The sequence below is a fragment of the Hyaena hyaena genome, unplaced genomic scaffold (assembly GCF_003009895.1).
Source record: "Hyaena hyaena isolate Hyena2069 unplaced genomic scaffold, ASM300989v1 scaffold_234, whole genome shotgun sequence".
Classification (NCBI taxonomy): Eukaryota; Metazoa; Chordata; class Mammalia; order Carnivora; family Hyaenidae; genus Hyaena; species Hyaena hyaena.
In genome coordinates, this window is record NW_024080865.1 from 1006810 (window position 1) to 1019899 (window position 13090).

At 38.2% G+C, this 13090-nt stretch overlaps 1 protein-coding gene across 1 annotated transcript in view; it reads right to left on the reverse strand.

Moving 5' to 3' along the window:
- LOC120239523 (serotransferrin-like) overlaps window positions 1-13090 on the reverse strand; it is a 61667-nt gene that overhangs the window by 9463 nt on the left and 39114 nt on the right. The window contains 2 exon segments of the mRNA XM_039243839.1: window positions 864-918; window positions 2057-2193. Coding sequence (XP_039099770.1) covers window positions 864-918; window positions 2057-2193 — 192 coding nt within the window.

Genomic DNA, 13090 nt, shown 5'->3' on the forward strand with positions numbered 1-13090 from the left:
GAAATTATGCAATTTTTTCTCATCAGGTTCTTTTCTTTAATAATAAACACAAAAAGTCCTGAGGTGGCTGGGTGACTCGGTTGGTTGGGTGTCCAACTCTTAATCTCAGCTCAGGTCATGATCTCACGAACCATGGGATCAAGCCCTGCATTGGGCTCTGCACTGACGGCACAGAGCCTGCATGGGATTCTCTCTCTGCCCCTCCAGAGCTCTCTCTCTCTCAAAATAAATAAAGAAACATTGGAAAGAAAAAAAAATCCTTACACAACAGCAGTAAGAAAACATAACTTGCTTCATTGTAAGGCTGATATTATCTCCTGGGTAAGCAAGCTGTTAGCCAGCTCTTACAAACTGGCAGAGTACAGACATGCTAGATTCCTTAAAATTCAAAAGGTTATAGCTCAATTTACCAATGTTTAAACATTAAAATCAAGCTAAATAGTACTGCCATGTAGCTTGAAAACAATGAAATAAGCTAGAAAATATACTATCATAGATTTTCAAATTCTTCCAAAGTGTTCCTTTCTTATTCTGACAACAAAAATTTCCATGGCTTTCAAAATCTGTAGTTTCTAAAACCTTTCATATCTACTATAAATGGAACTAGAAACAGTGGGAAAATAAATTGAGCTTACAGTCTCAGAAAACCTGAGATCTTCTATCCATGAATTTTTAAAGTATCCATGAACATCCCATTGATGCTTTTTAAAATTCCATTAATTCTTTTGTCAATTATTTAACAAATATATTTCACACTATTCATCAGACTATGACAATCATACACAAGCAGAGCCTTTAGCAGTATATTTGTATCTCCTAGGTGTTAAGATATACATTAACCACTATGATTTATTCATACTTACAGTTCTTTCTCAAGCTGCTGTTGAATTAACTTTGCAGATTTTGCCATTGTAATGTCTGTATAGAAATAAAGACACTGTTATAGTTTAGACCAGAAAGGTCTTTTCCCAAAAACTTGCACATATGGAAAATTCCTATTTAAACCAGTAAGTTTCTCCCCCCCATTAAAAAAACAAAAAACAACAGCTTTTTACCATTAGTAGCTCCACGATCAAAGTAAGCTTTGTATTTGCGTGCATGGGTTTTCCTATAATAATGCTTATAAATGTATTAAGTTTGTGACCCTAAAATTGACTAGAAACTAGAAAGTTTTTTCCTACATCTTACAGATCTTTTAAATAAACATATATATAGAAGTCCGGCCAGTGTTACATAAAGAAAACCTATCAGCTTTTTGATTGTAACAAGAGCCTTCACTCTAACAGAAATACCCTACCTATCATATAAAAGTGAACTAAGCACATTTCCAGCTGATACTAAGATGGTATGTTAGTCAACTGCACTTTGGTAAGAGATAAACCCTGGTTTGGTGCACAGCAGAAGCCAAATAAATATTACTGTCTCTCCTAATATTGAAGAGAAAAAATAGAGGTCAGATAATGATCCTAAGACCGATTCCTGATTAGGCATTGATAGGGTTATTACTATCTAACTACTTCTGAGAAATGCAATGGGCTCTTCATAGAATCAGAATTTTAATTTGAAAGAAGACCATAAAATCAACTAGTTTATCTTATTTTAGAGGTAATAAAACTGAAGCCTAGTTTTACTGGGTGTGATGAAAAGTTTTTAATGGCTATGAGGTTAAAGAAAAACAACTTCTGCAAACTCCTCTTGATGAAATGTGCTGGAAGGTAAACTTGTTTGAAAGGAGAGACTCCCCCTTGGCCGTCCACAACTGTGTGTGAGATGACATACTGTCAATCTGACAAAATAACTTGGTAAATAAAGTAAAATGATTTATAATTTAAAAATATGCAAAACACTGTATCAAAGAAAAACTGATCATAGTCCCTCCTTTGTATGGTAAAACTAATGAAAATGCAGGTGTATAAACAATTCTGAGATTTAAAATTCTTCATAGTTCATTACAATCGGCTCTTTCTCAATAATAACAATCATAGAGAACTGTATTAACACTTAGTAGCAATCCCAGAAAAAACTCAATTCTGATTGCGGGAAAACATGACGGCACCTTGCTTATTGCAGGCAATTAAGAACGATGGTGTGTTCTTCAGATTCATACTGTCAATGAGGACTTGATAGAGAAACTCTGCCACATCTTTCACCTCTCGCTGGAAGGTGGCACTATCTACAACAAACACAACAGCCCTGGAGAGGAAGAAAGAAAAAGCAGCATGTGAGCATGTAACAGTGCAGCAGTATACTGAAAAGTTCTATCCTTAATCTCATCTAGCTCAATCCTAATGAATAACACACAACAGACTCACGTGCAGATGTGCACACATGTAATCACATCACACAAATTCTTAACAAAGGATTGCTGAGGAGACATCAAGAGTGTGCATTTTTGGTAACTGTGTACTTCTGGTGACTGTACAGCTTGAAATACTATTTTTCATAGAGTTTTATAAAAATGCAAAAAAAAACAAAAAACAAAAAACAAACGACTACCAAGTATTATTATGTATCAATGACGGATCTAAAAAGGTCAGTGCCTGGATGGGTGCCTGGGTGGCTCAGTCAGCTAAGCATCAGACTCTTGATCTTGGCTCAGGTCACGATCTCACAACTTGTGAGATCAAGCCCCGTGATGGTTTACACACTGACAGCGTGAAGCCTGCTTAGGATTCTCTCTCTGATCTCCGCTGTGTGCTCTCTCAATCCATATATTAATATAATTATTAATTATAATGTCATATATAATTTTATATATATATATAAGAAACATTTATAGCTGAGCTGAATTTTAGCCAGACACAAAATTGAGACACAATCTGGAAAGTAGTGTGTGTGCAGAGCACAAAGGAGTGGAACAGTATGGCCTAGAGAACTCAAGGTAGGAAAGGGGGAGGGAGAAAACCAGGGAAAGACATTGAGCTACAGAGTTTATGCTTTTCTGTTACAAAGAATATTGGTGCTTAATGAAGACATATATCTAAGAGGGTGATCCAACTACAAGCACAGTGACCAGGCAGGACCCAACCTAAGGCAGCAATAGTGAGGATCCTCACGTGCTAGAAATAAAGATGTATCAAAGCTTAAGTGAAACAGTCCAGGAAAAATAGCAGATAACAGACTATAGGGATCAGTGTTTGAATACTTGGGTATAGCTGGAAACGAGCAATGGCAAACATGCAGTTGGAGAGCTGGAACTGAACACCTTGTACAAAGCCTAGAACTTAAAAGCAGTATAGTGGAGGCTGGTGTGGGAAAATAATCCAGGAGGAATTGAAAGATCAGGCCTCCTGTGCTGCACGGATAGCATGGGTATGAATTTACATTCTTTCATGGTGAAGATTATCAAGCAGAAAAGGGGAGATCCCTGAGGGAGGAGCCAAGATGGTGGAACAGGATAGAAGGTTTTTTCTTGCGGGTCTTGTCCCTGAAATGCAGCCAGATCAACACTAAACCATCTTGCACACCTTGAAAACTCATTTGAGGATTAACACAACAGTGTGCACAACCTGAACCACAGAACATGTCAGGTACAGCACGGAGAGGTGAACGGGGGGAGAGAGAAGCTGCAGAGGGCAGGGAGCTGTTTTTGCTTGTGGAGAGAGGATAGAGACAGGAAGAGACTAGGGGAAAGCACCCTGCACCCCTGCAAAAGCGGATGGAGAGAAAAGAGTATGCAAGGGACTTAACAAAAAAGGAAGAAAGGAGAAAGGAGAGGGCTTAAATTCCATTAAGACTCTATGAACAGGAAGAATGCAGAGTTGGAAATGCCACAGCTCCATACCTGGTAGTCCTCTTGGTGGGAAGGGTGAATCCCCAGGAGCAGGGAGTGAGGTCCAAGGGATTCTCAGGCCACACAGGTATAAGTGGCTCCCATAATGGGTGGACATGTGGCCTCCCCACAGGCAAAGGTCCCAGCAGACCCCAGAGAACAACCAACCACATTTGCTGGTGTTGGAACAAGGATGTAAAGGAGGAAGCCTGGTGCCAGATGTGTGTTGTGATCTATCATAATCCTTGAAACTCTGCTGCTACATGACTGTGTGAACTTTTTCTGGGGGAGGCTGGCACCCAGTCACAGTCCCTGGTCATCGGCAGCAGCATGGTCTGGTAAACATTCCCGGGGGTGGGCAGGCACCTGGCCATTGCTCCATAAGACCCTCCCCCAGAGGGTCAGAACCGTCAAAGTTGCAGTCCCTCGGAAGCGAGGGGTTGGGAAACACAGTCCTATCCTAGATAAAACTCTGGAGGGAGGTGCCGCCTGACAGCTTGGTCATGGACAGCATAAAGGCAGAAGCCAGAAACACAGGAGGGGTGCTTGATTGCCCATGGGGAAGAGCACAGAGCTCTGATACTAGAAACTGGGTAGCTGGGTGATGCCATTTTCACCCCTCCTGTGCATGCACATACACGCTTACACATGCCACAGCAATCCACCCCAGTAACCTAAGCCAACACCTAGTGGAGAACGGAGCTATTACACTAAGCCCTGCCCAACTGGGCCAACTGCCCTCTCTTGAGGACCACTGCATGTCTTTATCCGCTTAGTTTACAGACTATAAAGTGCTTCACAGCTTGACTTCTAGGGGAAACCAATATAATTTCAAGCATATTTCCGTGTGTTCACTGTACCACCTATTCAATTTTTTTTCTTATTCTTGAATACAGAAAAAAATTATTTTTATTAAAAAGATTTTTAATTTTTTTCTATTTTACCTTTTACTTTTTTGTAACTTTTTAAAATTCTATTTTACTTCCATCATTTCATCATTTATTCTATTTTATTGTGTCCATTTTTTCAAAATTTCAAATGTTTTCTATTTTTTTGTCTGTTTTTTGCTTCTTTTCTTATCTTGCCTTTTTTCTCTAATTTGCCAAGCTCCTTTAAACAACCAGACCAAAACAGACCTAGGATCTAGCATCCTTTGGTATTTCTGTGTTGTTTTTAATTTTTTACTCTTTCAAATGTTATTAATACATTTTCTTCGTTCAAAATGACAAAAGGAATTCACCCCAAAAGGAAGAAATAACAGCCAGGGATTTAATCAACACAGATAAGAGCAAGAGGTCTGAACCAGAAAATAGAATCATGATAATAAGAATACTAGCTGGGGTTGAAAAAGATTAGAATCCCTTTCTGTGGAGATAAAAGAAGTAAAAGCTAGTCAGGATGAAATAAAAAATGCTATAACTGTGCTGCAATCTCAAATGGATGCCATGGTGGTAAAGAAGGATGAAGGAGAGCAGTGAATCAGCAATACAGAGGACAACTTAGGGAGAACAATGAAGCAGAAAAAAGGAGGAAGACTAAGGCAAAAGAGCATGATTTAAGAATTAGACAACTCAGTGACTTATTAAAAAGGAATTACATCAGAAACATAGGGGTCTCAGAAGATGGAGAGAGAAAAAGGAGTAGGTTTATGTGAGCAAATCATAGCAGTAAACTTTCCTAACCTAGGGAAAGACACAGACATCAAAATCCAGGAAGCACAGAGGACTCCCATTAAACTCAACAAAAACAAACCATCAACAAGGCATATCAGAATCAAATTCACAAAATACTCAGGCACGGAAAGAATCATGAAAGCAGCAACGGGAAAAAAGTCCTTAATCTACAAAGGAAGACACATCAGGTTCGCAGCAGACCTATACACAGAAACATGGCAGGCCAGAAAGGAGTGCCTGAATACATCCAACGTACTGAATTAGAAAAATATGCAGCCAAGAATTCTTTATCCATCAAAGCTGTCATTCAAAAGAGAAGGAGAGGGGCACCTGGGTGGCTCAGTCAGTTAAGCGTCTGACTTCGGCTCAGGTCATGATCTCACGGTTTGTGGGTTCGAGCCCCGCATCGGGCTCTGTGCTGACTGCCAGCTCATAGCCTGGAGCCTATTTCGGATTCTGTGTCTCACTCTTTCTCTGACCCTCCCTGCTCACATTGTCTCTCTCTCTCAGAAATAAATAAAAACATTTAAAAAAAAAATTCAAAATAGAAGGAGAGATAAAAGTTTCCCAAACAAAAATGAAAAGAGTTCATGACCACTAAAGCAGCCCTGCAAGAAATTTTAAGGGAACTCTCTAAAGGGAGAAAAGACGGGGTGGGGGGGAAGACCAAAAGCAACAAAGACTAGAAATGACCAGAAAACACACCAGAAACTCCATCTCTACAGGCAACAAAATGGCAACGAATTCATATCTTTCAGTACTCACTCTAAATGTCAATGGTCTAAATGTTCCAAACACATAGGGTAACAAAATGGATAAGAAAACAAGATCCATATATATGCTGTTTGCAAGAGACCCATTTTAGACTTAAAGACACCTTCAGATTGAAAGTAAGGGGATGGACAACCATCTATCATGCTAATGGTACCAAAAGAAAGGCAGAGTAGCCATACTTATATCAGACAATCTAGACTTTAAAATAAAGTCTGTAACAAGAGATGAAGAAGGGCATTATATCATAATTAAGGGGTCTATTCACCAAGAAGACCTAACAATTGTAAACATTTATGTTCCAAACATGAGGGCACCCAAATATATAAATCAATTATCACAAACATAAAGAAACTCATTGATAATAATACCATAATAGTAGGGGACTTCTACACCCCACTTATAGCAATGGATAGATCATCTACACAGAAAATCAACAAGGAAACAATAGCTTTGAATGACACACTGAACCAGATGGACTTAACAGATATATTCAGAACAGTTCATCCTAAAGCAGGGAATATACATTTTTCTCCAGTGCACATGGAATGTTCTCCAGAATAGATCATACTGGGACACAAATCATCCCTCAACAAGTACAAAAAGATTGAGATCATACTGTGTATATTTTCAGACCACAACATTATGAAACTTGAAATCAACCACAAGAAAAAATGTGGAAAGGTAACAAATACTTGGAGACTAAAGGACATCCTACTAAAGAATGAATGGGCTAACCAAGAAGTTAAAGAGGAAATTAAAAAGTACATGGAAGCCAATGAAAATGATAACACCGCAGCCCAAAACCTCTGGGACACAGCAAAGGCGGTCATAAGACGGACAGACGTATATAGCAATCCAGGCCTTTCTAAAGGAAGAAAGTCTCAGATACACAACCTAAACTTACACTTCAAAGAGCTGTAAAAAGAACAGCAAATAAAACTCCAAGCCAGCAGAAGACAGGAAATAATAAAGATTAGAGCGGAAATCAATGCTATCAAAACCCAAAAATAAAATAGAACAGATCAATGAAACCAGAAGCTGGTTCTTTGAAAGAATTAACAAAATTGATAAACCCCTAGCCAGCCTGATGAAAAAGAAAAAGGAAAGGACCCAAATAAATAAAATCAAGACTGAAAGAGGAAAGATCACAACCAACACAGCAGAAATACAAATAATAATAAGAGAATACTGTGAGCAATTATATGCCAATAAAATGGGCATTCTGGAAGAAATGGACAAATTCCTAGAAAAATATAAACTACCAAAATTGAAACAGAAAGTAATAGAAAATTTGAACAGACCCATAACCAGTAAAGAAATAGAATTAGTAGTCCAAAATCTCCCAAAAAACAAGAGTCCAGGACCAGATGGTTTCCAGGGGAATTCTACCAAATACTTAAACAAGTGTTAACAACTATTCTCTTGATGCTGTTCCAAAAAAAAAAAAAGAAAGAAAGAAAGAAAGAAAAGAAATAGAAGGAAAACTTCCAACCTCTTTCCCTGAAGCCAGATTACTTTGATTCCAAAACCAAAGACCCCACTAAAAAGGAGAACTCCAGACCAATTTCCCTAATGAACATGGATGCAAAAATGGTCGACAAAATACTAGCCAACTGGATCCAACAATACATGAAAATAATTATTCACCATGACCCCAAGTGGGATTTATACCTGGGCTTCAGGGCTGGTTCAATATCTGCAAAACAATCAATGTGATACAGCACATCAATAAAACAAAGGACAAGAACCACATGATTCTCTCAATAGATGCAGAGAAAGCATTTGACAAAATACAGCATCCTTTCTTGATAAACACCCTCAAGAAAGTAGGGACAGAAGGATCATACCTCGAGATCATAAAAGCCATATATGAAAGACCCACCACTAATATCATCCTCAATGGGGAAAAATTGAGAGCTTTCCCTCTAAGGTCAGGGACAAGACAGGGATGTCCACTCTTGCCACTGTTATTACTGTTATTCAATAGAGTATTGGAAGTCTTAGCCTCAGCAATCAGACAACACAAAGAAATAAAAGGCATCCAAATCAGCCAGGAGGAAGTCAAACTTTCACTCTCCACAGATGACATAATACTCTATATGGAAAACCCAAAAGATTCCACCAAAAAACTACTAGAACTGATCCATGAATTCAGCAAAGTTGCAGGATATAAAATCAATGCACAGAAATCAGTTGTATTCCTATATACCAATAATGAAACAACAGATAGAAAAATCAAGGAATTGGGGTGCCTGGGTGGCTCAGTTGGTTAAGCGTCCGACTTCGGCTCAGGTCCTGATCTCACAGTTTGTGGGTTTGGGCCCTGTGTTGGGCTCTGTGCTGACAGCTAACTCAGAGCCTGGAACCTGTCTTCGGATTTTGTACCTCCCTCTCTCACTGACCCTCTCCTGCTCATGCTGTCTCTCTCTCTCAGAACTAAATAAAAAGCATTAAAAGAAAGTTTAAAAAAAAAGAGAGAGAAATCAAGGAATTGATCCCATTTACAACTGCACCAAAACCCAAAGAGGTGAAAAATCTATACACCGAAAACTATAGAAAGCTTATGAAAAAAACTGAAGACACACACAAAAAAGGAAAAAATATTCCATGCTTCCAGATAGGAAGAACAAATATTATTAAAATGTCAATACTACCCAAAGCAATCTACGTATTCAATACAATCCCTATCAAAATAACACCAGCATTCTTCACAGAGCTAGAATGAACAATCCTAAAATTTGTATGGAAACAGAAAAGACCCTGGATAGCTAAAGAAGTCTTAAAAAAGAAATCAAAGCTGGAGGCATCACAATCCTAGACTTCAAGCTGTATTATAAAGCTGTAATCATCAAAACAGTACAGTACTGGCACAAAAACACTCAGACCAATGGAATAGAATAGAAAACCCCGAAATGGACCCAACTAATCTTTAACAAAGCAGGAAAGAATATCCAGTGGAATAAAGACAGTCTCTTCAGCAAGTGGTGCTGGGAAAAATGGACAGAGACATGCAGAAAAATGAACCTGGATCATTTTCTTACACCATACACAAAAATAAATTAAAAATGGATGAAACACCTAAACATAAGACATGAAGCCATCAAAATCCTAGAGGAGAAAGCAGGCCAACAACCTCTTTGACCTCGGCCGCAGCAACTTCTTACTCAACGCATCTCCAGAGGCAAGGGAAACAAAAGCAAAAATGAACTATTGGGATCTCATCAATATAAAAAGCTTCTGCATAGCGAAGGAAACAATCAGTAAAACTAAAAAGCAACTGGTGGAATGGGAGAATATATTTGCAAATAACACATCAGATAAATGGTTACTATCTAAAATCTATAAAGAACTTATTAAACTCAACACCCCAAAACAAATAATCCAGTGAAGAAATGGTCAAAAGATATGAATAGACACTTCTCTAAAGAAGACATCCAGATAGCCAACTGACACATGAAAAAATGCTCAACGTCACTCATCATTAGAGAAACACAAATCAAAACCACAATGAGATACCACTTCACACCTGTCAGAATGGCTAACATTAAGACCTCAAGCAACAACAGATGTTGGTGAGGATGCAGAGAAAGAGGATCTCTTTTGCACTGTTGATGGGAATGCAAACGGGTGCAGCCACTAAGGAAAATAGTGGATGGAGATTCCTTAAAAAAATAAAAATAGAACTACCCTACAACCCAGCAATTGCACTACTAGGTATTTATCCAAAGGATGCAGGTGTGCTGTTTCAAAGGGGCACATGCACCCCAATGCACCCCAATATTTATAGCACTATCAATAATAATCAAAGTATGGAAAGAGCCCAAATGTCCATTGATGGATGAATGGATAAAGATGGTGTACACACACACACACACACACACACACACAATGGAGTATTACTTGGCAATCAAAAAGAATGAAATCTTGCCATTTCCAACTACATGGTTGGAACTAGAGGGCATTGTGCTAAGCGAAATTAGTCAGAGAAAGGCAAATATCATATGACTTCAATCATATGAGGACTTTAAGATACAAAACAGATGAACATAAGGGAAAGGAAACACAAATAATATAAAAACAGGGAGGGGTCAAAACATAAGAGACTCAAATACAGAGAACAAACAGGAGGGGCTCTGGGAGGGGGATAGGCTAAATGGGTAAGGAGCATTAAGGAATCTACTTCTGAAATCATTGTCGCACTATATGCTATCTAACTTGGATGTAAATTAAAAAATATAAAAAATTATCTTTTAAACAATACTTATCAAGTATTACCTTCTTTCATATCAGTAACCGTATATACAAAGCAAAATGTCAAGAAACAAATGGGGCAAGAACCATACGATGGAGTCAGAAAAACCCTCCCTTTCTTTAAAATAGATGCTAATTTAAAAAAAAGGAGGGGGGATGCCAGACTCCATTAATCCCTAGGGCCCCCAACAGGAGGAAGTATGAATGCATTCTAGAGGAAGCTTTCATATCCTAAAGCAGTGAAAAACAGCAATCACAATAACAACAAAATATTGAAAACACAGTACCATTTACATTATCATTCTTCCCAAAATGAAACAGAGACACTCCACAATCACAGATATGAACACTAAATAGTTTCAAAATGTCTGTTCTTCCCAACTTGATCTACCGACACAATTAAATCCAATTAAAACCTCGGCAACTTATTCTATGGATACACTGACAGATTCTATAGTCTATATGGAGAGACAAAAGACCCAGAATAGCCAAAATAATAACGAAGAACAAAGCTGGAGGACTGACACTGCCCAACTTACTATGAAGCTTTAGTTAATCAAGATAGCATGGTCCTAGTGAAAACAGAGAATAACAGAACGAAGTCCATTAATATAGTCAAGAGCTACAGGGCCATAATATAGATGGTCCCTGACTTACAATGGTTCAACTTACTACTTTTATTTTGCAGAGGTGTGAAAGCAATACACATTTGTTAAAAAACAGACTTCAAATTTTGAATTTTAGTCTTTTCCTGGGCTAACAATATGTAGTACAATCTCTTGTGATGCTGGGCAGCAGCAGTGAGGCCCAGCTCCCAGTCAGGCACTCGACTGCAAGGAAACAACCAATACACAGAACCAGTCTGGTTTTCACTTTCAGGACAGTATTCAACAAGTTACACTGAGATTTTCAACACTTTTATTATAGACTTTGTATTAGATGATTTTGCCCAACTGTAGGCTAATATAGGTGTTCTGAATACATCTAAGGTAGGCTAGGCTAAGCTATAACATTCGGTAGGTGTATTAAATGTATTTTCAGTTTTCAACTTATGATGGGTTTATCAGAATGTAATCCTATTATAAGTCAAGTAAGATCATACAAGAGAACAAAGATAATCTTTGCAAGGAATGATGCTGGAACAGCTAAATATCCACATGCAAAAAACATGAATACATACAATGAATAAATACAGACCGTATACTTTTCAGAAAAATTAACTCAAAACGGATCACATACCTAAATGTAAACAACAAAAGCATAAAATTCCTAAGGGAGAACATGGGAGAAAACCTAGAGATCTTGGGTCTGGCAATGATTTTCTAGATACAACCCTAAAGGCACAATCCATGAAAAAAAAAAATCAAACTGGACTTTATTAAAGATACAAATTTCTGCTCTATGAATGTCACCATCAAAAGAATGAGCCACAGACTCATACTCATACTGGGAGGAAGTATTTGCAAAAGATAGATCTGATAAAGGACTGCTATCCAAAATATATAAAGAACTCATATAACTCAACAAAAGACAAACAACCCCATTTAAAAAATACATCAAGAAACTTTATAGACACCTCACCAAACAAGATCTATAGACAGCAAAGAAGTATATGAAAAGCTGTTCCAGATCGTATCAACGTCACCACAGAAATGCAACTTAAAGCAGGTAGGTATTACTACATATGTATTAGAACAGCTGAAATCTAGAACACTGACAACACTAAATGCTGGTCAGGAGGAAGAACAACAGGAACTCTGGTTACTCGCCAGGGAGAATGCAACACAGTGCAGCCACTTTGGAATACATTTTGGCAATTTCTCAAAGCTCAACATACTCTTACAATATAATTCTTCAATTGTACTCCTTGATATTCACCCAAAAGCTCATGTCCACACAAAAACCTACACACAATGTTTATACCAGCCAAGAAGTCTTTAGGCAGGTGAATGGATAAACTGTTTATATCCAGACAATGAAATATTATCCAGCATTAATAAGAAATGAGCTACCATACAAAGAAAAAACATGAAAGCGATTTAAATGCAACTAAGTAAAAGAAGCCACCCTGAAAGGCTACATACTGTATGATTCAATTATATGACATTCTAGAAGAGGCAAACTATGGGGACTATAAAAAAGATGAGTACTTTTCAGGGATTAGGGAGACAGGGATGAACTGGCATAATACAGAGGATTTTCAGGGTGGTAAAAATACTCTGTACAATACTATTCATGGTGAATACACGTCGTTATACATTTGTTCAAATCTACAGAATGTACACCGACAGTGAATCCTAATGTAAAACACAGACTCAGAGGGGCACCTGGGTGACTCAGTCGGTTAAACGTTCAGCTTCAGCTTAGGTCACCATCTGTGGTCTGTGGGTTCAAGCCCTACATCAGGCTCTGTGCTTCATCAATTGTAACAAATGAACATTCTAGTGGAAGACACTTCTTTTTTTTCAAATATTTTTAATGTTTTATTTATTTCTGAGAGAGAGAGAGAGAGGCAGGCAGGCAGGCAGGCAGGCAGCATGGGCAGGGGAAGGTCAGAGAGAGAGGGAGACACAGAATCCAAAACAGGTTCCAGGCTCTGAGCTAGCTGTCAGCACAGAGC